The 23,820-nt window shown below is 43.9% G+C and overlaps 1 protein-coding gene across 1 annotated transcript; it reads left to right on the forward strand.

The window, feature by feature from the left end:
- Positions 1-2,011: 2,011 nt before the first annotated feature.
- On the forward strand, positions 2,012-10,225 carry LOC103002408 (Fanconi anemia group B protein-like). Its single transcript, XM_057528877.1, is given in 3 exon segments — positions 2,012-2,050; positions 8,839-10,022; positions 10,024-10,225. Coding segments are annotated over 3 exon segments (1,425 nt in total).
- The last annotated feature ends 13,595 nt before the right edge of the window (positions 10,226-23,820 follow it).

A 23,820-nucleotide genomic window follows, 5' to 3' on the forward strand; every position in this document is an offset into this window, starting at 1 on the left:
TTGGGTAAATACCTAGGCATGGAATTGCTAGGTCATACAGTAGATGTATCTTTAACTTTATAAGAAACTTCCAAATAATTCAAAATGGTTGTACCACTCTGCATTCTCACAGCAATGTATGAGAATTCCAGTTGCTCCATATTCTTGTTGACATCTGATTTTAACCATTCTAATAGGTTTGAAGTGGTATCTTGCTGTGGTTTTCATTGGCATTGCCCTGATGGCTAAAAATGCTGAGCACCATTTCATGTGCTTGTTGGTTAATGTATATTTCCTTTTGTCAATTTTGTTCATGGCTTTTGCTCACTTAAAGAAAAATTGAGTTGTTTGACTTTTATTGTTAATTCATAGGCGTTTAAAATATATTTTGGATACTCTTCCTTTGATATATGCACTATGGTTTTCCCCAGTCTGTGTATGTAGGTTCGTTTTGAGATTCAAATGAGGAATGATATGTTAAGGACAGTGATTGGCACATAGTAATTATTCAAAATAGAAAGAACAGAGGCTACCAGGTCATGATCTCTCTCAATTTTCCGACCATCTACCCTGAAACTTAGCTGCATCTCTACCCATCCTTAGCATTTTCTCCCTTGTTTTAGAGGAAGAGAAGAATTTCTCAACCAAATCCACCTCAGCAGAGATCTTGCTATATGAATTATGCCCTCCTATAACTTTTACATCTTTATCCTGTACTCATACATATTCAAAAATCTGAAGTTTCTTCTTTTAAAAATAAAAACAGGTGGGAGGAAGATAAGGAACAATGATCTTACATGACCTTTTTCTTCTTTCTGGAAATTTTTAGGATTTTCTCTTTATTCTTGATGTTTTGCATCCACGTATGAGACTTTCAAAATTCATCCTACTTCTCAGTGTTGTTACCTGGTTAGCTTCTTACAGGCCTGGGGTAGTTGTTCTATCTCCCCAGTTAATCACCTTGACAAGTACTCCTGGGCCTGCCCTTCCTGCCTGTATCCCTTGACTCTGAGCTTGGAGTCCCTCTCCATACATTCCTACCTTTTCTGGAGATTCCCCTGCAAATTTTGGGGTGATGGTTCCTTCTAGTTTTGTTTATCTGTAGTGTGTATGTTGTCTGCTTCCCAGCTTCAGCTTTGACTTAAAATTTCTGACCATCTGATGACACTTTCTTGCTTTCCCATGCCTTTGTGTGTTTGTTTCTTGGGTTTGGGGGTAACAGAGATATAGGTGCTTATATTCAGTTTGTCCTAATAGCCAATCTCCAAAGAAACTTTCTAACATGCTACTTATATATTCAGTACGGAGCATGGTATTGGTTTATTGTAGGCAGTCAGCAAGTTATTTGCAGAATGAATCAAGGGACAAGTGTGTGGGAGAGAAGCTTCCAGACACTGTAAAGCCCACTAGCCTCCCACTCCTGACCTCCATATATAGTGTTCAGGAATATGTACTGTAGAAATAGATGGACTAGTTAGGGGACTCTGAGCAAGTTATCTTGCCTCTCTAGGCCTCTCATTCCTCATTCATAAAATGGGGATGGTAAGATTTCCTACCCAGTGGGATTGCCATGAGGGTTAATGCAGCAATGCACATAAAGTGCTTAGAATGGCATCTGGTGCATATTAATCAATAAGGATTGAGTTTCTTTTAAATTAACAATGAAATATTTCAGGTTCGAAAACATTTCTGAGTCATGTGGTCTATGTTACTTGCACTCTTACCAGCAGCCTCCCTTCCCCGAATCTGCGTCCTCATTCACCTGCACCTTCCTCCGCTTTACACCCATCCCATCCCCCCAGCATCTATGTGCAGTCTCTCCTTTCCAAGCAACCCAGAAGCTTGTCACATAGTCTTCCCTTTAATGGTCCTTAGTAAAAACCCTTAACCAAGCCTGTCATCACTGTCAGTAGGAGGTGAGTAAGCCATTAGCATTCCTTACTTAATGGACCAGTATTTCTTTTGGGGGTACCAGTACCAATGAAGAGATGGAAATAAAGTTTTAATCTTGTTTCCTGATGGGCATAGTACAATGTGCGGTAAAACACCTTCTCTTCAAGGCACCACACAGGTGAGTTTGAGAACACCTTTGTCTGGGGTGTCATCGGAGCAGTGACATAGAGGTAATCATCTTAGAAGTCAGACTTTAGAAATCCAAATGCTTCCTGGGCTCAAAGAGTGGCCATATGGATCCATCTGGGCTAGGTTGAAAGGCATGAAGGTATGATTCTAGAGAAAGTGTTGGATAAAAAAGAACACAGGGGATGCATCTCTGACAATTAAGACAGCACCACGTACCAAGAGATGCTTAGAAATGTAGAGGATGTATTTCTGGTTGGATAAAAAAAAGCGCTCATTCATTTGGTGACTGTTTATTGAGCACCTACGACGTGCCAGTCACTCTTCTAAATACCAGGGTTACAACAGGAAAGAAAACAGACCCAAATCTCTTCCCTCATGTTACTTACATTCCTGTTTAAGCGTAACGGGGGACCACGAGGCCAGAGGAAAAGGAAAGTTTGGTTGGCAGATTGGAGACTTTTCGAGATGATTGATGAGCGTGATTAGAATTCTTTGAGGTAGAAATGCAGGGACAGATGAAAGACCTTGGACCTCTGATCTTCCTGGGAAGAGGAGTTTAGAAATTCCGAGAGCTCATTCTCAGGGAACATGTGGGGAGGGGCCTGGGCAGGTCTGTGGAGGGCTGAGAGACAGCAAGAGGACTTGTTAGCTGGTTTGGTGTTTGGAAGTGGTTCTGGAAGGAGACACGATAAAGTGTTGGTGGGAGGGGGTGGTGCGAACTCACAAGCAAGCTTGCCTTGCTGGGGTGCTGATGGTGAGAGGAATCCAGGGCTTTGGGAATGAGAAAGACATGGAATAATGTATTGGTTATGGGCATGTGCCTTGAGTCGGGGTCTGCCACCTGCTGTGTACATGACCTTGGAAAGTTTTCTACTTTCTCCTTCAGTGAAGACCTTAGTTTCTTCATCTTTAATGGGAACAATGCTGTAGCTTGTTGTGTGGATTTGGCAGGCTAATGCGTATGTATGTATATTAATATGTGCCTGGCATTATGATCCTGTTTGTTAAGTTGTGTCTCCACGGGCTGATTCATAGCCACGTCTGGAGGGTGACTGGAGGAAACATGCCTCTTTTTCCTGAGACCGTCACAACCATCGTGCGGGGGTGAGGGGCTCAGCCATCTAGGGTTACTCAGGGTCTACTCCAGCCGGGCAGGGGCTCCTGGCTGCCTCTCTGCATCCTTGCACTTTGAGGCCTCTTTTCACTTTGTTTTAAAATATTTCCCGAAGCTCTAATTGCTACACTTCCTCAAATGTTTTTAATACAGGCAATCAGCAGCTACTGCAATTAGGAGGACCTAATTACCATCGGCATTCTTTCTCTTCCCTCAGAAACCACCATTGGAACAGTCACAAATAAACCTTAATGAAGACCAAAGATCTTTCTTCAGTCTAAAGCCATTTGTAATCATGATCTGTTATTGTCAGAGCCAGCAGGCAGAGGAGTCCTTAGAAGGACTGTTGCATATTCAGTAGTGGCAGCAGCCGCGGCAGCAGCAGAGAGAGACGTGCTGGGGCCTGGGAGGAGGTGAGCAGGCAGGCGTGGGGCTGGGGGTCCGTGGTCCAGGCCTGAATGGGTTGGCACTCAGTCTATTGCTGTGCTTTCATTGAACCTTAAGAATAAGGTTTGAGGGACTTCCCTGGTGGTCCAGTGGTTAGGACTTCGCCTTCCAATGCAGGGGGTGCAGGTTCGATCCCTGGTCGGGGAGCTAAGATCCCACATGCCTCGCGGCCAAACTACCAAAACATAAAACAGAAGCGATATTGTAACAAATTCAATAAAGACTTGAAAACGGTCCACACCCAAAAAATCTTTAAAAAGAATAAGGTTTAATTATACTCCAATTTAAAAAAAAAGGTTTGATTAATTAAAAAAATATGTACCTATAGTCCCTGTGTAATCATGGCCCAGATCAAGATATAGAACATTCGCAACATCCTGGAAGGCTCCCTCCTGCCCTTCTGTGGTGTGTCCATCAGGGTAGAATCAGAAAAGCAGAACCATGATGAATGTTAGGTTATCAGGGATTAAAAGAATTTGACCGTACCCAACTGTGGGAGGAACTGGGAAATTAAAAGTTCAGAAAAAGGGCATAGAGGGATCAGAAAAGGTGCTCACTTGAAGCAAGGACACAGGTGAATGAGTCAGAGATTGTCAGGAAGCCTGGCAGCTGGCCACGTCCAGCTGTAGGAGTGAGACCATAGAGGAGCTGGTGTAGAAACCCATGGGAAGCTGTTCGTTCTTTAGCTGCTGCCTCTGTGCATTTGCAGTGAAGCATCCCGTGGTGATTGTGTCACTGTGGGTCAGCAGGGCCGACATTCAGGAGAAGGGCTGAAGGCGGCGTGCAGAGAGCAAAGCCAGGGCAAACTGGAACCTAGTAGCATCTGTTTCTCACCGCCATGAACATTCAATGGGGGCTGCTTCACTCTGGGCAGCTCTAACCTGGAACCACTCAGGGAAGGTGATTCTGGGAAGCATGGACCCCTGTACAACCAGGCTACTAGAACAATCCAGCACAATGGAAAAATGTTCACGTCCACTAAGTGGCTGGTGAGGTTGTGTCCTCCAGCTGCGAGGTTGCAGGGCTTTTGAGGAAGAGTCTGTATGTTCCAGCTGCACGACACCTAGGACAGTACCTTCCCCAGAGCTGGTGAGAGGAGGAGGTCTCCGGCCCTCCTCCTTCCTGTTCCCATCTCTCTCCAAGAGAAGGCAATGCTGATGGAGTGGGGTCAGATTCTTGGACAGTGGCCAAGGTCACTGTGCTTTAATGTGTGGGTGTGGCCTATGGCTGTAGGGCTAAGAATAGTGGTTCTCAACCTTGGCTGCCCAGTGGAATCATCTGGGGAGCTTTACAAAATGCTGATGCCTGGGCCACCCCCAGAGAGTCTGGAGTGCAGCCTGGGCATTGGGATTTTTCAAAGCTCCCCAGATGATCCCACTGGGCAGCCAAGGTTGGGAATCACTGGAGAGGCAAGACCTGCAGCTTGGTAGGCTGGATCTTCTCTTTTCAGGGCCTTTCTTCTTTCCCATGCAACAGAAAGGTTGAGTGCCTCTGAGGCTGGCTTCCTGAGGGTAGGTCTCCTCTGCCTTCATTGCTTCGCCTAAATGATTAGATTTGAAACACGGAGGAGTGAGACACTCTCCTTAGGCCTTAAGGCCAAGTCGCCGGCTTCAGTCCAGTAGACCAGATTCCTGCATGGGCCAAAATGCTCCCCCCTTCTCCCCACGATTGTAAGGGTTCTCCACAGGGTCAGAGAAAATCTATCTGAGCATAGATAGGTCCACTTATCTGGGTCAGAATTCTCAAAGCAGGCTGTGTATAAAATCCTCTGGTGTAATGTACAGTATGTCGCTATGGTTAACAATACTGTATTGTCTATTTGAAAGTTGCTAAGAGAAGAGATCTTAAAAGTCCTTAAACACATACACACACGTTACTGAGTCCAAGTACGTACTGCTCGCTGCGTGACAGGCCAATAAATCGAGAGACGAGTTGTTGGGACAAGGAATAGAAAGTTTATTCAGAAAACCGGCAGACTGAGAAGATGGTGGACTAGTGTCCCAAAGAACCATCTTGCCTGAGTTAGAATTCAGGCTTCTTTTATACTAAAAGGGGAGGGAGTAAAGTCAAACTTTTCCTGGTTCCAGTCAACTTCCAGAGGGGATGTGCTAATTTCTTCCTTCCTGTAGTCATTCACAGGTGGGTCTGGTCAGGATGTTTCCTGTGAGGTAAACAAAGGTATTTTAGCATAATGCTCATTACCTGGGACGCAGGGTTCCCAGAGATGGGCCATTATGTAAATTGCCCATAGCTTATGGGCAACGAGTTAGTGATTAACCTGTAATAGTATACAAAGGTAATTCCCTATTACACAACTGTAACTATATGAGGTGTTGGTGAAAAATTCATCTGTTGATCTAAGAAAGAAATGGAAAATTTTATTCAAGCCAAATTGAGGATTATAACCTGGGAAGAGCATCGCAGAAAGCTCTGTTCTGCCTGTTAGAGGTCAAAGCACGGTTATATAAGATTTTTGAGACAGAGGGCTGTACGTTAAATGACGTATTATTGACAATTTACACAATCCAGACCTAAGTGTCATGTGACCTCTTACAAGATCGAGAAGGAACATTATCTTTTAAGGAGTTATCTTGTTGGTGCTAGGCGAATGCTGGTCTTTATGGTTGAGCAGGTGTTTCTGCTGGTGGGAAGGTCTGATTAATGCATAATGCAGATACACAATGCTCAGTAAGGGGGAGAGAGGAGGCCAAAGGGCAGAGAACATTTTTTATGTTTAAATTCTTGTCTTGCCATAAAATATGAATTTTATTTCACAAGGTGATGGATATGTTAATTAACCTTATTGTGTTAATCATTTTGCAACATATACGTATATCAAATCATTACATTGTAAGCCTTAAACTTATACATGTCAATTATATCCCAATAAAGCTGGGAAAATGATCCCCATGAGACTCTTAAAATACCCCCTTGTCTGGGCCCCCCTCAAAGCCAATTGAATCAGACTCTCAGGGAAGGAGAGTCCTGGCTTAGGTATTTTGTATTTTATAAAGTTTCGCTTATTTTATAAAAATTTGTACTGAGCTATAGTATATTACAGGAGATTACACATATCTTAAGATTTCAGGAGAATGAAATTTTGCATAAATCTATACCCATGTACCAACATCCTGATGAAGCTATAGAACTTTCCAGCTCCTCCAGAAAACTCCTTCATGCCTCTCCGAGGCAGTAACTCATCCCAGCTCCCCATGATAGGGTACTTCTATCACCTGAGATTCATTTTGCCTGTTCTTGAACTTCACAGATAGAAATGGGGCCAGGCAGCATGTGGTCTTTTGGACCTTAGCTTCTTTCCCTAAACACAGTGTCCGTGAGATTCATCCACGTTGTGGGAGTCAGCAGTTATTCTTTCCATCAGATGAATGTGCCACAATGTATGCATCCATTCCATTTCTGATAGAAATGTGGTGGTTTTCAGTTTTTGGCTATCATAACGAACCTCCTATAAACCTTTTTTATGTGTCTTTTGGTGTACACACACTTGTCAGTGCACTCATCTTTCTTAGGCATATAATTAGAAGTGGAATTGTTGAGATATAGGGCAAATGTATGTTTAGAGTTTCTATATAGGGAATAGGTTTTTTTTTTTTTTTTTTTAGGATTTTCTTATTTATTTATTTATTTATTTATTTATTTTTGGCTGTGTTGGGTCTTCGGTTCGTGCGAGGGCTTTCTCCAGTTGCGGCAAGCGGGGGCCACTCTTCATCGCGGTGCGGGGACCGCTCTTCATCGCGGTGCGCGGGCCTTTCTCTATCGCGGCCCCTCCCGTCGCGGGGCACAGGCTCCAGACGCGCAGGCTCAGCAATTGTGGCTCACGGGCCCAGCTGCTCCGTGGCATGTGGGATCTTCCCAGACCAGGGCTCGAACCCGTGTCCCCTGCATTAGCAGGCAGATTCTCAACCACTGCGCCACCAGGGAAGCCCCGGGAATAGGTTTTTTGCTTTTTTTTTTTTAAGCTCCTAAGGTAGTTCTGATGTTTAGCCAGCATTGAGAATAACCGATCTGGAGGGTAAGTAGAGGCACTTTCCATAAACGTGTGGCTTCACTGTAATAAAACCCAAGGCAAAAGAGGGCTTGCTGTGCCTTTAACATAATAAGGCCAGATTTGTTATTTCTCAAGGGATAAGGTCAAGGTCAATTCTTTTTTTAAAATTAATTAATTAATTAATTAATTAATTTTTGGTGGCATTGGGTCTTCGTTGCTGCGCGTGGGCTTTCTTTAATTGCGGCCAGTGGGGACTACTCTTCGTTGCGGTGCGCGGGCTTCTCATTGCAGTGGCTTCTCTTGTAGCGGAGCACAGGCTCTAGGCACGCGGGCTCCCGTAGTTGTGGCACAAGGGCTCGGTAGTTGTGGCTCGTGGGCTCTAGAGCACAGGCTCAGTAGTGTGGCGCACGGGCTTAGTTGCTCCGCGGCATGGGGGATCTTCCTGGACCAGGGCTCGAACCCTTAGTCCCCTGCATTGGCAGGCGGATTCTTAACCACTGCACCACCAGGGAAGCCCAAGGTCAATTCTTAAGAGACAAACACATTTTTCAGGTAGCCTAAATGGGAGTGGTTTACACAAGGGAAATTAACCTCACATCTGATTTCAATTACCTTAGGAGATAACAAGCCATTGCCTAGGGTGGAAATACCTGCTGCCCCCATCTTTCCCTGCACCCCTCATCCATGGGACCAGGACTCTTCCTTCTCACCACCTGGAAAAACTAGAAGAAAGTATCAAAGCTCACCCTTTCCACCAGCATACAGAGCCGGGGAGAAATCTCTTCATATTCAGGAGGCACTTGAGATGGCACATTTTGTAACACATGAGACCAGCCTGGGTCTCATGGGGCTTTATTTTTATGGGGTGGGGGTAAGCTATGCTTGAGGAAGGGGCATGTGGTATATTGGACAGACTCCAGGAGGAGAAGGAAAATAATACTATATAATATTATAGCTAATAACTAATATAATTACAAGTAATATAAATATAATTAGTATATAATAATACATAATATAATAATAAAGGGAGGCTTTTTTGTCTTGCACACTCTTCTGCATGTATGAAAGAGATCACAATAAGAACAGGAAAGCAAGATTCGGTGTCACGCAGTGCAGTGTGCTCCTGTATTTGGTTTGGGGTAGGTTTTGTTTATGGGGAGGAGAATGAAAGCATACCTTAACATATACATGGAAAAGTTCTGGAAAGGTTGGTTTGGTTTCTGTTCAGGAATTACAGCAGCATCTCTTGCTTAAGGAAAAAATTATTTCAAAATCTTACAAGGCTTTAATGAACCTGTTTCAAGGGAAAGATGATAGTACATCAAGTGCAGAGGAGGAATGTCTTGTCACTCTTTGTGGTGAAGAAGAAAATCCTGTCTATACCTTTGATGAAAAGTTATCAGATAATTTTCAAGATTCAGAACAGCTGGTAGAGAAGATATGGTATCGTGTAATAGAAGATAGCTTGGTTGTTGGAGTGAAAACCACATTTTCTTTGAAGGTGTTCCTGAATCATGTGACTTTATCGCTGTCAATGGATCAAGCCCCTAACTCCAGCTTTCCGCTCATTAAGTGTCAAAATAGGGTGATCAAGTTGAGTAGGAAATCTTCCCCAGTACCAGGCTCAGTGCCATATGAAATAGGATCAGAGGTAAAAAAAATCAAGTTGAGTGTTGATAGTGAGGAAGAGGAAGAGAAAGAGGAAAGCATTGTTTGTGTATAACCATCTGAGAAAGAGTATGTGCAGATGATTACTGCTGTAACATCTCTTTCACCACTTTTAGCATTCAGTAATTTTTGTTGCATTGTGCTGCTACAAATTAGAGAGAGAGAGAATAGTAACCATTCTGCAACTCGTTATGTTCAGTGTGGCAGAATTTTTTTAAGTCTAGAAGATCTTTCAAGTGGGAAATACCTGCTGACATTTCCAAAGAAGAGACCTATAGAACACATGGAAGATCTCTTTGCGCTTCTTGCGGCCTGGCAAAGAGCTTGTTTTCAAATCATATCACCCAGCTATGCTCTGACTTCAATGAAGGTGTGGCTCTTAGAACACATGGAATGTGAAGTTATCAAAGAATTTCCAGAAATTTGCTTTTGCAAAAGGCCAGGAAGTTTCTATGGGACACTCTTCAACTGGAAACAAAGAACACCATTTGAAGGGATTTTAATAGTCTATTCCAGGAATCAAACAGTTTTGTTCCAGTGCCTTCATAATCTCAGCAGAGTTCTCCCTATAAACAGTTTCTTCAAATATCTAAAATTAGGAAGTGAGGATTTCCTAATTGGTCATTTGACATTAGCTTTGGAGAAGGAATTGGTTACCCTTGGTTCTTTTTCTTCTGCCTTAGTTAAGGTTGAAAGCAACTTGGTGCAGAGTTGTGAAGCAAGCAAAGAGTAGTGGTGACGTGGCTGCCTTATCAGACATAGAGGAAAGCACCCATCCCTACAGAAAAGAGCTTCAGAGAGAAAAGAAGCAAATGTTGGGGACGAACCTAAAAGTGAGTGGTGCCCTTTACAGAGAAAAGACTTTGAAATTAGCTGAGGTTCAGCTGAAATCAGACCTTGCTGCCCAGAAAGTGACTGATTTATAATTACAACCTCAGCTTGGTTATATTTTAGAATATTTTTCCCTGCCAGAATGTTTTGGTCCTACTTGTTTTCATCTTACATTATATGCCTTCTCTGTAAAAATAAAGATTGAGGCTTACTGTAAAAAAATAAAAAATAAAAAAAAAATAATAATAATAATAAAGGGAGTATTAGTGGACAAAGGAGAGGAATACTTTCTTGAGACTTAAGCATTTGTGCTTGGACTTAGAAAACATACATCTGTTCTCCCCTCCCAGTCTGGTTTCCACATTAGTTGTTACTCTCCTACTGACAAGTGAAAGACTTGGTTTCTATCCTGTTGGAAGGGCACAGAGAGGGTGAAACCTATGGGGTAAATTCCCTGCCAGGCAACTGAAATCCTAACACACCCAAGGCTGTCTCTGAAGAGAACTCAGCTTTGGTGTATGTGGCAGATGCCATGCCAGAAATTAGGGTCATTTTCTCTGCCCTAGTGGGAGAGGTAACAGAAGGTCATGCTATCACTCTTGGGCCTTTGTATTGTGATGCTCTGGGCCCCTCTGGAGGAAATCAAGCTCTATTCTCTGGGAAGTGGAAGTAATCACAGTCTTTAAGGAGAAGTTTCCAGGTGACTATGGGACCTTCTAGGAATAATCCAGGTACCTTTAAAGGGTGAATCGCCCCATCTTCCTGGAAGAGTGAAAGAAGAGCTCTTAAGGGCTCAAAGGAGGTAAACAACTCTTGGGTAAATCCCTGGGATGGATAAAAACACAAAACTTCCTGGGTGCCTGGTAACTTGGGGGATGGGTTGAGGGGACTGTAAGTGGAAGATCTCCCTTGGAACTGTCACTGCTTGAAGGGCTGCCTTGACTTTGAATTGTGACAGCTGAGGTCGGTAATGGACAGCAATGTGGGCTGTCAAGGAAGGATGTCAACAATGGGTGGGTGGTACACCAGTACATGGACATTGTCTGTCCCCTAATCTTCTCCTATTTTCCTCCCCACTCTGAAGCCTGCTAATGTCACCAAATGTCCTTTCCTTAAAATTTGCTATCCCTCTGTTAGGGAACCATTCATTGACTGAAACTACCTGGCCCTGGCCAGGCAGGATAATAACCACTTGCACGAGTTATCTCACAACAGGAGGTCCCAATAAGGAACATGGAACTGACAAGCTACTGTCAGCCAAAAGAATTTTGGAGGGGCCAAAAGGAGGGAGGGAGATGCCAGGCCATAATATGTCCTGCCCACCTCCCAGAAACCCTCGCACTGGAAACCGTCTTGACTGAGAAATCCATGCGCCACCAGGAAAGGCCTTAAATCGGACCAAATACGGGCACAGGTGATGCTGAAACTTGGCCTCTGTGCACCGGTGCTGAATCAAATCTCAGAGACAGAGTTTTGGGTGAAATAGAAAACAATAGCTTTATTGCTTTGCCAGGCAAAGGGGGACACAGCTAATACCCTCAAAACTGTGTGTCCCAAACCAGGGGGATTTGGTGAGGAGTTTTATAGCAGTGGTTCAAGGACAGGGTTGCTGATAAGGATCTGGGTGTGTGCAGGGCCTACAATCCTTTAATCCGGCCTCAGGTGGTCTCCTGATGAGCTTCTGTTGTTCTCAAGGTTATCAAACTGTGACCTTCTCTCTGGAATGAAGAATGCTTCATCAGTTAGTTACCATCTTCCATTTGTTGGGGGATTTATTTATTTATTTATTTACTAGTTATTGGCTGCACTGCACGACATGTGGGATCTTAGTTCCCAGACCAGGGATTGAACCCATGCCCCCTGCATTGGAAGTACAGAGTCCTAAGCACTGGACTGCCAGAGAAGTCCCTGTTGGGGGTTTTAATTCTGCAAAAGAGCTCAAAGATATTGTTATGTATGTTCCTTGAGGAGGAACCAGGACCCTGCCCCAAGGCTGCACTACTGTTTCTTGACTGCTCCTCCCTTGTCTCTGCATCTCCTCCCTTCCCTGATTAGCAACTGTTTGAACCTGCCCTTTGGAATTCAGGGAAGGTCATGGAGGCTGAAGCCTATTTCCTACAAACAAGAAATGGGGGACACAGAAGGCTTCCGTGCCCAGGAGCCCCATAGGGTCCTGCTCAGTTTCACAGGCAAGATGATTGTCCAGAGACAACCTAGAAAGCTAACCCCACCACCATAAACCCTGAGACTACAAGCCATATGGCAGAGAGGTTTTCCTGGGTTCCTATATCCTACTGCTCTCTGCCCGGGCGCCCCATCCTAATAAAGTCTTTTGCTTTGTCAGTACATATGTTTCCTCTGACAATTCATTTCCAAGTGTTAGACAAGAGCCCACTCTCAGGCCCTGGAAGGGGTCCCCCTTCTGGTAACACGTCTACTGTTCTCTGCTCTCTTCTGCTGATGGGAGGGATGAGCTCTGATCTCCATTTCTCCTGGTTTCTCCACATGGAGAGAAAGAAGAGTGCTGGTCCCATGGAGGAAGGGTGCAAGGGTAGAGGGGATATTTTCCAATTCCACTGTGCCTTTGAAACGGAGCAGGACCCTGTGGTGCCCTCCTGGGTATATATCCTTTCAGTGTTCCCCCATTTCTTGTTTGTAGGAAATAGGCTTCATTCAGCCTCCTTGACCTTCCCTGAGTTCCAAAAGGGCAGATTCAAACAGTTGCTTATCAGGGAAGGGAGGGAATGCAGAAACTAAGGAGGAGAAGTCAAGAACAGTAGTGCAGGGGCTTCCCTGGTGGTCCAGTGGTTAAGACTCCGTGCTTCCACTGCAGGGGATATGGGTTCGATCCCTGGTCAGAGAACTAAGATTCCTGCATCCCACATGGCAAGGCCAAAAATAAAATTAAAAAAAAAAAAGCAGGGTCCTGGTTCCTCCTCAAGGAATATACATAACAAAATACCTTTGAGTTCTGCAGGAACTAAGCCCCCACCTAGGTGGAGGATGGTGACTTCAGGCTGAGCACAAGATTCCTGGAACACCACCCTGTTACCTCGTCACCAACCAATCAGAAGAAAGTCTGTACCCAGTGAAGGATGTCGAAGACTCTGTCCCACTCCCCAAATGATTCTCCTTTTAAAAGCTTTCATGGTTGAGCAGAATCTTTGGAGATGGTTTTTGGACACAAGTCTACCTTCTCCCTAGGTTGCCAGCCTCCTGAAAAAGGGAACTTTCCTTTCCAACCAACACTCAGTACTCAAGTATCAGTACTCAAGTATTGGCTTTTGAATGGTGCCCTGAGTTCAGTAACACCTTGCTTTCTCCTCCTAAAGTAACTGAAATCAGAGAATGGATTCCTATCGAAGATCCCCTCCCCGCCATTTAGTAGCCCTCAGAAGACTATATAGGGGAAACCTACAAAAAAAGAAGAGAGGTATGGGCTCATGCCAGTTTTGAGTTATTTTGTAGAAATATAAGATTGATGACTGTACTGACTCCTGCCCAATGTTGTAAAATATTTAAAATCTAATAGAGTGAATACTAACATCATTACTGGGGAATATGAAAGTGTTAAAGTATTGGAGCCCTGACGCTACCCAGGCCTAATATTAATTATGAGGAAGCTTAATATTTGAACAGAATTGGAATGAACTGGGCTGCTTTAAAAGACTTCCTTTGTGTTCAAAGAGGACATTATCTTCTGAGGGATGGAATGGCCTCCATTTGCATAATGTCTTTCCTTTTGTTCCTTCTGTTGTCCCAACTAATTGCTTTAGAATATCCGACCTCTGCTATTTCCCCTATCTTTCTTACCAATAATGATTTCCTCTTCCCTCTTGATATGTAAAATGTAGGTAAGCTGGGACACTTCAAAGCACAAGACTTCTTGTGAATCTCCTACAGCTGGGATGGCAATATGGACACATTGACCACGGGGTGCCCGAGAGTGGCTCAGGCTTGGGAAATAGAAGCCAGCTCCCTGGGGCTCCCTGCTAAAAGGAAGTGTCTTAGGAATTCCCTGGTGGTCCAGCGGTTAACACTCAGGCTTTCACTGCTGTAGACCCGAGTTCAATCCCTGGTTGCGGAACTAAGATCCCACAAGCCGTGAGGTGTGGCCAAAAAATAAAATAAATAAATAAATAAAAATAAAAGGAAGTGTCTCGTTACGTGATGGGAGAGGGTAGGTTTGAAGAAAAGATTATCAGATTTAGGTTGTAGAAGTTCCCCTTCTTGAGAGGTATTTGGAGTGGAGGTTGCCAGTGTGAAATGAAATTCATATTTTATGGCAAGACAAGAAAAATTTAAACATGAGAAGTTTTCTCTGCCCTTTGGCCTCCTCTCTCCCCTTACTGTGTGTTGTGTACCTACATTATGCATTGAGCAAACTTCCCGCATCGGCAGAAACACCTGCTCAACCATAAGGAGCAACATTCTCATAGCACCAACAAGACAAGTCCTTAAAAGATAACATTCCTTGTTGATTTTATAAGGAGCCATAATGATGCTTACATCTGGATTGTGTAAACTGTCAATAATATGTCATTTAATGTACAGCATTTTGTCTCAAAAAACTTACATAACTGTGCCTTGACTTTCAATGGGCAGAACAGTTCTTGGAGATTTCTGGTATGCTCTTCCCAGGTTGTAATCCTCAATTTGGCGTGAACAAGATTTTCCATTTCTTTCTTAGATCAACTGATTAATCTTTTGTCGATACCAGCTTCCTTGTGGTTAATAAAATTGGTTAAGTTTCTGTGACTCGGCTGTTTTCCCTTCTCAAAATTGTCCTGGAACCTTAAGAGGCAAAGATACCAGGGCTGGGGATGGAGGTGCGGAGGGCTAATGATGAAATAAAATTCGTGTTTTATGGCAAGACGAGAAAGATTTAAACATAAAATGTTTCTTTGCCCATTTGGGCTTCCTCCCTCCTGTTTGGTGTGTATTGTGCATCTGCATTAACCAGACCTCCTTAGGAGATCACATTCCTTCTTAATTTCATCAAGGGTCACAACTCCTTAGGAGATAACCTTTCTTAACCTTGTAAGGGGCCATGATGACCCAAGACCCACTACTTGCTTTGTATTATACGTGTAGATCTAGATTTCGTAAACTGTCAATAATACATCATTTAATGTACAGCAATCCCTTTGTCTCAAAAAATTATATGACTGAGCTTGGATCCTCAGTTTGGCTGGAATACAATGTTCCATTTCTTTCTAGATTGACTGATTGATTTTTCATCAACAGTAGTATTGGTAATTATCTGACAAGTTCTCACTTATTAAGCACTGACTATGAACTGGTCATGTGTTAAGTGCTACACAAGCATTTGCCTCGTTTAATCCTTACTGTACCCAGTAAGGTGGATTCTATTGTGATTCGCATTTTGCAGTATAGGGGAGGAAAAAACTTTTCCTCTACCCTCTTCGACTGAGTGGATGGGGCTGTGCAAATTAAACCGACAAAAGACAGGTAACAGAAGAAGAGGCTGTCAAGGAGGAATACATTTTTCTCTTCCCTTCTAGGTTCTTCTGGCTGGTCTAAGAATTAAACTGACATGAGACAGAGTAATAGGAGAAAACCAAACAAAATTTAGTAACATGTATACATGCAAGAGACCCAGGAAAACTGAGTAATTTACTAAAATGACTGAAATCCTCACCTTAAATACAATCTTCAGTTTAAGACAGAAGAGGATGTTAGGGGTAGGGATCTGGGACTTCAAAAGTAAGGAAGGCAATTCACATGGAGATGGAGAAGCAGATGTTTGGTAAATAAATGTTTGCTGGTCCAGGCAGAGGCAGTGGGACACAGATGAATTTTAACAGATGTTGTTTTGTTCCTCCCTGTGTACACACCTAAGGTCTTACTATGCTTATCTATGGTGATAGCACCCTTCCTAGAACAGGTCCTCTATCTACATTCTTTAGGCAGCTAAGGGGGAGGTCAAAGTTTCTTCCTGAGTCTTCTGTTTCTTACAGATAATCAACCTAGGGAATTCCCTGGCAATCCAGTGGTTAGGACTCCAAGCTTTCACTGTTGAGGGCCTGAGCTCAATCCCTGGTTGGAGAACTAAGATCCCACAAGCTGCATGGTGCAGCAAAAAAACCAAAAACCAAAAAACTAATAATCATTAATCCTCATGCTGAAGAGACACATTTTGGGGTGGCAAACTTTGCTCCCCTACAAGACATACAAATTTTATTTGATGTTAATATTTTATTTTCTTTACATGTACACGGGGATCTCGCAGAAAGGAAGTAAAAACTCAAAGAGGTGGTTCGGTCTGAGCGCTTATATACCATTTTAACAAAGTGCAATACATTTGTAGAGGGGCGACCAGACAAAGGAAAAGGGTTTGGGCTTCTAGGGGCAGTAGATTGCGGGAAGGTAAATATATGGGGGAAACAAAGAAAGATAAGGGTTATTTCAGTTCAATTTCTTTATGCAAATTCAAGTTGGTGCCATCACCAGTGACAAGAGTTGGTTCCTCTTCCTGGTACAGGATCGAGGAGGGGTCACAGCTTCACTAGGGGAAAGTTATGCCTCGCCGTTAGGCAGAAAGGGGGAGGATAAAGAGCTTTCCCTGCATCTGCTGTTTCTTGATTGCCTTCAGCTCAAAATAAACCTTATGCCAAAGTGGCATATTTCGAGATGGTATATCCTGATCCCCTTCAGCAGCTGAGTAAACTGAAGCATAGAAAGCAACTTGCCTAAAGTCACAGAGCTTGAACTTGAACTGGGTCTGCTTTAAAGATAGGGTAGGCGGGGCCAGGGCAGCAGACAGCACTGCACCTGGCAAGGCGGTCATGGTCATTGTCAGGGAGGGGGAAATTTATCCCTCTCCCCTTCTTGAGTTCTTGTGGCTGGACTAATAATAAAATGGACACAAAGATGAACAGGAGAAAAAGAAACAAATTTTAATTTATGTGCACAGATTAAAGAGGCCTGGTAGAAATGGGATCTAAGAAGTGGCCAAAGCAAGCAGCTTTCATACTCTGTAGGCAAAGAAATGATAAATGTTTACGAGCCAGTTTATTGCCTCTTTCTTTTCTCCTTGTCATGTTGACCAGCAATGCCCAGATGGTGGGCCCTCTACCAGCTTGGGTCCCCCAAAGTGGGCAACATGAGTGAAATCCTAGCTGACCACATTGGACACATAGCGTGTATTTTAAGCCACTGATATTTGGGGGTTATTTGTTTCCACCTTTTAACCCAATTTATCCTGATTATCTCCCTTTACAGATGAGGAAACTGAGGCATGGAGAGATTAAGTAACTTGTCCAAAGTCACACAAATAAAAATGGTGGAGCCAAGATTCAAACTCAGCCATCTATTAGTCCTTGCTGTCTAGAACCCTACAGCGTCTCAGACTGATGCCAAAAACTCAGCCTCTGTGCACTGGTGCCAAATCGAATCTTAGAGACAGAGTTCTGGGTGAAGTAGAAAAGAATAGCTTTATTTCTTTGCCAGGCAAAGGGGGACACAGCAGGCTTGTGCCCTGAAAAACTGTGTGTCCCAACCCGGGAGGATCTGGTGAGGAGTTTTATAGCAATGGTTCAAGGGTGGGGTTGCTGATAAGGATTAGGGTGTGTGGGGGGCCTGCACTCCTTTAATCTGGCCTCAGGTGGTCTTGTCTGGAATGAAGAATGCTAACATCTTCCATTTGTTGGGGGTTTTAGTTCTGTAAAGAGCTCAAAGATATTCTTATGTGTATCCCTTAAGGGGGAACCAGGACGCTGCCCCAAGGCTGCACTATTGTTTCTTGGCTGCCCCTGCCTTGTCTCTGCATCCCCTCCCTTCCCTGATTAGCAGCTATTCGAATCTGCCCTTTGGAACTCAGGGAAGGTCATGGAGACTGGAGTCTCTTCCCTACAAGCAAGGAACGGGGGACACAGAAAGGCTTGGTCATGCTAGGTTTCAAGATTGCCATCTTTTCTAAGGCTTAGTTCTTCAGCTTTCCATTGAGAGTGGCTTTTAATCCCTCCTTCCCCCACCCCAAACCTTTGGCAATGTCTGGAGACATTTTTGGTTGTCACAACTTGGGGGGGCAGGGCAGTTGTGCTACTGGCATCTGGTGGGTAGAAGCCAGGGCTGCTGCTAAACATCCTACCATGCACAGGACAGCTCCACAGCAAAGAGTTATCCAACCCCCAATGTCAATCGCACCGCTGTTGAGAAGCTCCGCCTTACACGAAATTCCTCTGTTAACCAAAGATAGCTTCTTTTGCTTGCCACTGGAGACTTGGTTGGGTTCTTATGAGTTAGTTAATTAATTAATTGAAAACAGCAGGGTGTCAGTGCTGGGCCTGGTCTTCGCTGACATTTGCCTGACTGATCTGGAGGAGTAACTGGTGAGAGCGCCCCATGTGCCCATGACACTTAGCTATGCCAGGGAGTGAAATGCCAAGCCGCTGGCGATACATCGCAGGAAGAGCTCACCAGGCTGCGTGAGTGGGCAGAGCAGTTGCCAAGGATGAGCTTCAGTGTGGGCAACTGCAAGGTGCTGTGTTTGGCAAAAAATAATCCAGGCTATACTTAGAGGTTGGAAGAGGATGGAACAGGATAGAAGAAAATGAATAGAAATGGAAAGAATTCCAGAGAGTGATTCCCAAGCCTGATTTTAAGACTCACCTGAGCTCCAGCTAACGACACTGATGCCGAGGCCCTTGCCCTGGATGTACTTGATGAGAGGTCTGGGCGCTACTATCGGATCGACTTTTTATCTTCTGCAGGAATATAGACCCTGTTTCCCCAGATTTTCTGATTTTCAAGAGAAGCCCAAAATCCTGGCTTTTATATGTAAGTTCCCATCCCACCCCCCCCCCTTTCTGGTAACTTTTTTGATATAACGTCAAGCCTATAGAAAAAATGTCAAGAATGAAAAAAGAGCTCCTTCCCATACCCTTTATCCAGATTCACCAGTTGCTATCACTTTGCCCCATTTGCTTTATCACTCTAAGTTCCCAATTTTTATAAACAACCTATGGATCAAGCTAAACAAGAATGTGAATGGATTTTGTTCCTTAAACTGTCATTGGTGACTTCTGAAGCTCAGGCTCCCTTCTGACGAATTAAGTAAGAATCTCTGCTGGGGCACCTGGACACTTGTATTTAAAAAAACCTCCTCCAGATGGTGCTAATGTGCATCCAGGGCTGAGAACCACTGGTCTGGGTCCCTCATGGTAATTTTATTCCCCTTATTGGTGACTGGCTTAGTGGTAGACACGGAGCCTAATTCTGGCCAAAGAGAATAAGGGGAAAATCTAACGGAGTAACTTCTACGAAAGGTTTCTTCCCTCTTAAATACACACAAGAGGGACTTCCTCGGTGGTCCAGTGGTAAAGAATCCACCTTCCAATGTAGGGGATGCGGGTTTGATCCCTGCTCGGGGAACTAAGATCCCACATGCCGCGGGGCAGCTAAGCCCGCGTGCGCCACAACTACTGAGCTTGCGTGCCTCGGTGAGAGAGCCCACGTGCTGCAAACTACAGAGCCCACGTGCTCTGGAGCCTGCGAACCACAACTACAGAGTCCATGTGCCCTGGAGCCGGGCGCCACAACTAGAGAGAGAAAATCCACACGCCACAACTAGAGAGAAACCTGTGCACCACAACGAAGAGCCCACAACCACAACAAAAAAGACCCTGCATGCCTCAACGAAGATCCTGTGTGCCGCAACTAAGACCCGACGCAGCCAAGAAAATAAATTTTTAAAAAAACAACAACAAAAAGACACACAAGAAAGAGGCAGCTTTTGTGCTGGATGTTGCATCTGGCTATGATGGGATATTTTATCTTGATATGATGGATACTGGCCCAAGGATGGAAGCGTGGAAGGATGGAAAGACTTTGGGTTCTTGGATTTATCTTTGAGCTGCTGAATTAACTAACCTGTGAGCCCCTTTATCTTGAGATTTCTTTTTACAGAGGAAACATTTTTTCTTACTTAAATTAAATGGCAGAGATGACTAGTCACTTGCCAAAGATCAATGACTATCTTATATTACGTAGAGATATTACTAGGAAACAACTCTTCAGCCATGGATGATGTTTTCAGTATCACCTCCCCTGGAATCTAGATGGAACCATGTGACTGCTCTTACTAATGGAATGAATGGGTTACTTCTGGGTCAAGGTAATTAAGTTGAGGTGCATGATCCTTCACTTCCTCATCACCACCCCTCACCTCTCCTCCTCCCCCCATCTACCGAGGTGGATGATATCAGGACCACCCTGAAGCCACAAGATGGCAGAACTACAAGATAGAAGCAGCTTGGTTCCCTGAGTTACAGCTTGGAGCAGAGCCATCCAGGAGTGTTACTCAGCCAGAAACACCTACATTGGACTCTGTGTGAGCAAGAAATAAAGGTTTATTTGGTTAAGCCCCAGAAATTTGGGGGTTTGTTATGATAGCTTAATTTACCTGATAAATACAATCTAGTTAAGTTAGAACTGGGTGTTACTTTCAGACAAAAGGTTCTTACTTAAAGCGGGAAAGAAGGACCCATGAAGTCCAGACCACCATCTTAAAACTGTTTTTTGTTTCTTTGGGTTTTTTATATTTACAAAGAGGGAATCAGCGTTCCACAGATTTAATCTAACCTCCAGGAGTTGCTTGCTTTCAGCCTAGTAACTTGGCCTTGCCATTGCCTTTATGGTAGCTTTCATTTTAGGCTGATGATTTACTAGCCCTCAGACACTGCCACTTGGTTTCTGGTCCCTGGTTCTTTCTCAGTCTTGGCTCTTTCTGAACTGAACTGGCTTTGAGGTTCTGCTCTCCCTTCTATAAACATCCTGACTAAATACCATTCTGGTCCAGCTGTCCTGCTGTCCCTAAGAGGGATTCTCAGCTGCTCCCATATGGCTGGGTGTTCCCCAGTTCTGGAAGCTTCAGAGGTTCTAGTCAATGTTCATTTGGTAACTAGGAACAGAGACTCACTCAGGGTTGCTCAAGGCAAGGGGAGATTGTTGAAGGAATTCGGAAAAAGTCTCCCAGAGATCTGAGGACTACACCTGCAATACAGCTGGGCCTGGAGGAAATGGGACAGGGAAGCTATTAGAACCCAAGGAAGCCACTCTCTTCCTCTCTTTGTGATATTTGTTTTCCCCTAAATAGTACTTAATGCATTCTCCTTCTCTCTTTCCTTCCTTTGGATAGTTGAGCACTTACCAGATGAGTAGCTAGAACGAGACAGTCAAGTACACCGCTCTCACAGAACTTATCTCCTAGTAAGTAAACAAACAAGCAAAAGATAAAATATTACACCCTTCCGAGCTATCAAGAGAATAAGTATGGAATATACTAAAGAATAATAGGGGATTTGCTTTTGAGAGTTGGTAAATGAAGAGGTGACTTGTCAGCTCAGACCTGAAGAATGAGAAGGGGACAGCCACATAAAGAGAAGAGAATTCAGGCAGTGGGAACAGCAGGTGCAAAGGCCCTGAGGCAGAAATATGTTTGGCTGGATCAAGGAACTGAAAAGGGAGGACATGTGACTGAAGTGTAGGCCACGAGATAAAAGGTGGCATGGAATAAAGATGGATAGGTTAGTATGATTTTTTTTTTTTTTTTAATTTTTTGGCCTAGCCACATGGCATACGGGATCTCAGTTCCCTGACCAGGGATTGAACCCATGCCCTCGGCAGTGCAAGCGCAGAGTCCTAACCACTGGACTGCCAGGGAATTCCCATTAGTATAATCTTTATAATGCAAGACCTTGGAGACCAGGGCAAAAATTTGGATTTTATTTAAGTATAATGGGAAGGCTTTGCATTCTCACGACCAAACAGTTTTTTTTTTTTTTTTTTAATAACTTCAACTTGGGGGCTTCCCTGGTGGCGCAGTGGTTGAGAATCTGCCTGCTAATGCACAGGGCACGGGTTCGAGCCCTGGTCTGGGAGGATCCCACATGCTGCAGAGCAGCTGGGCCCGTGAGCCACAACTACTGAGCCTGTGCGACTGGAGCCTGTGCTCCGCAACGAGAGGCCGCGATAGTGAGAGGCCCGCACACCGCGATGAAGAGTGGCCCCCACTCACCGCAACTAGAGAAAGCCCTCGCACAGATACGAAGACCCAACACAGCCAAAAATAAATAAATAAATAAAATTAAAAAAAAAAAAAACAAACAAAAAACTTCAACTTGCATTTGGCCTATTTTTGCTGCCCTAGTCCCAAGGCTTCCTTGTATCTTTTCTGTTTTGCTCCCCCTAGCCAACTAGCAACTGATTTCTGTGCCTCTTAGTTAAAATTCCCAACAGAGATCATCTGATTGTTTCCGTTTACCTTTTTTTTTTCTCAGTTTACCCCTTTAAGTCAAGTCGAAAGTCCCAGGCCACTGGCCACCCTATGAATGGGTTGGCTAGCCTTAGATAAGGTGCAATCTATGATCCAATCAGCTGTGCCTGGGGGCAAGGTCATGTCCAATTCATGATCATGTCCACCTACCAGAGACTGTGGATAAAGCAGGCAGCGTACAAGCTCTTAAAGAAGTACTTCTAAAGATAATATTTATGAAACTAGTATTTCACTGGGTGCCTAACATATAAAATTTCTGAAAATACATACTAGATTGTCTCTAATGTATCCCTAATTAAAACTCTTAAATGGCTTCTGAATGTACTTAGGATCAAAATTCAAAATCTTTAACATGCCTGTAATTTGACATTCTCTGGATCCAGCTTTTCTTTTAGTCTCATCTGATGCTACTCTTCCTTTATGTGCTCCAGCTTTACTGACTTTTTTAGAGGAGGGGTCTTTCCAGTCGCAGGGCCTTTGCACACGCTGGGGTTTTTTCTCCCTCCATGTGTCCCTCTTTTACTTGGATAATATTAACTCTACCTTTAGGTATAATTGTAAATGCCAACTCCTGTTCCTTGACTCTCCATCAAAATTAGAGCCCTCTGTTTACATGCCTGTGTACTTTTTACTCTCTACCTTCCCTTTATGACACAGATCGCAATTGTAAATGATGTTGATTTGTGTGTTTACTTGTTTAGGACTTTAGTACTTGTTTAGTACTGGACTGGGAGTTCCATGAGGGCAGTGGTCATATCTGTGGGGATTATGGTTGTTTCTGACACATAATAGGTACTCAGTAATAAGTGCTAGATGAATGAATGAATGAGTGAGTGAGTGAGTGAATGAATGAATGCCACAAAGTGAGAGATTATGTGGCCTGAGGAATCACTACAGACTTCATGGAAGGGATGAGGCTTAATCTTGGCCTTGAAGAATGGACAGAATTTGGAGAGGACAAGGGAAAACATTGCAGGCAGGGATAATACGCATTGACAAAGCTAAAGAATTGGGAATAACTATGTGGACACTGCCTTGATTAGAGCAGAAGAGTGTCAACACAATCTGGAAAACAAGGGGGAAAGGGCCCAGGAGGAAAAACGTAAATCTGTGAACAGTATTAAATAATAATAGCTAACATTTATACGGTGATTATTGTGTTTCAAGTACAGTTCCAAATGCTTTATGAAAATAAGCTCATTGAATCCTCACCACAAACCTATGGAGTGAGGACTATTTTTGTGTCCATTTTACAGCTGGGGAAGTTGAGGCACAGGGAGATTATCTCGTGAAAGTTCTCTGGCTGATAAATGCAGAGTTGGGATTCAGATCTGGGCAGTGCAGCTGCAGAGTTTGCTTGCTTGAATGTTATGCCCTCTCGAACGGTAGAGA

The sequence above is a fragment of the Balaenoptera acutorostrata genome, chromosome 15 (genome assembly GCF_949987535.1).
Source record: "Balaenoptera acutorostrata chromosome 15, mBalAcu1.1, whole genome shotgun sequence".
In the NCBI taxonomy this organism is placed as follows: Eukaryota; Metazoa; Chordata; class Mammalia; order Artiodactyla; family Balaenopteridae; genus Balaenoptera; species Balaenoptera acutorostrata.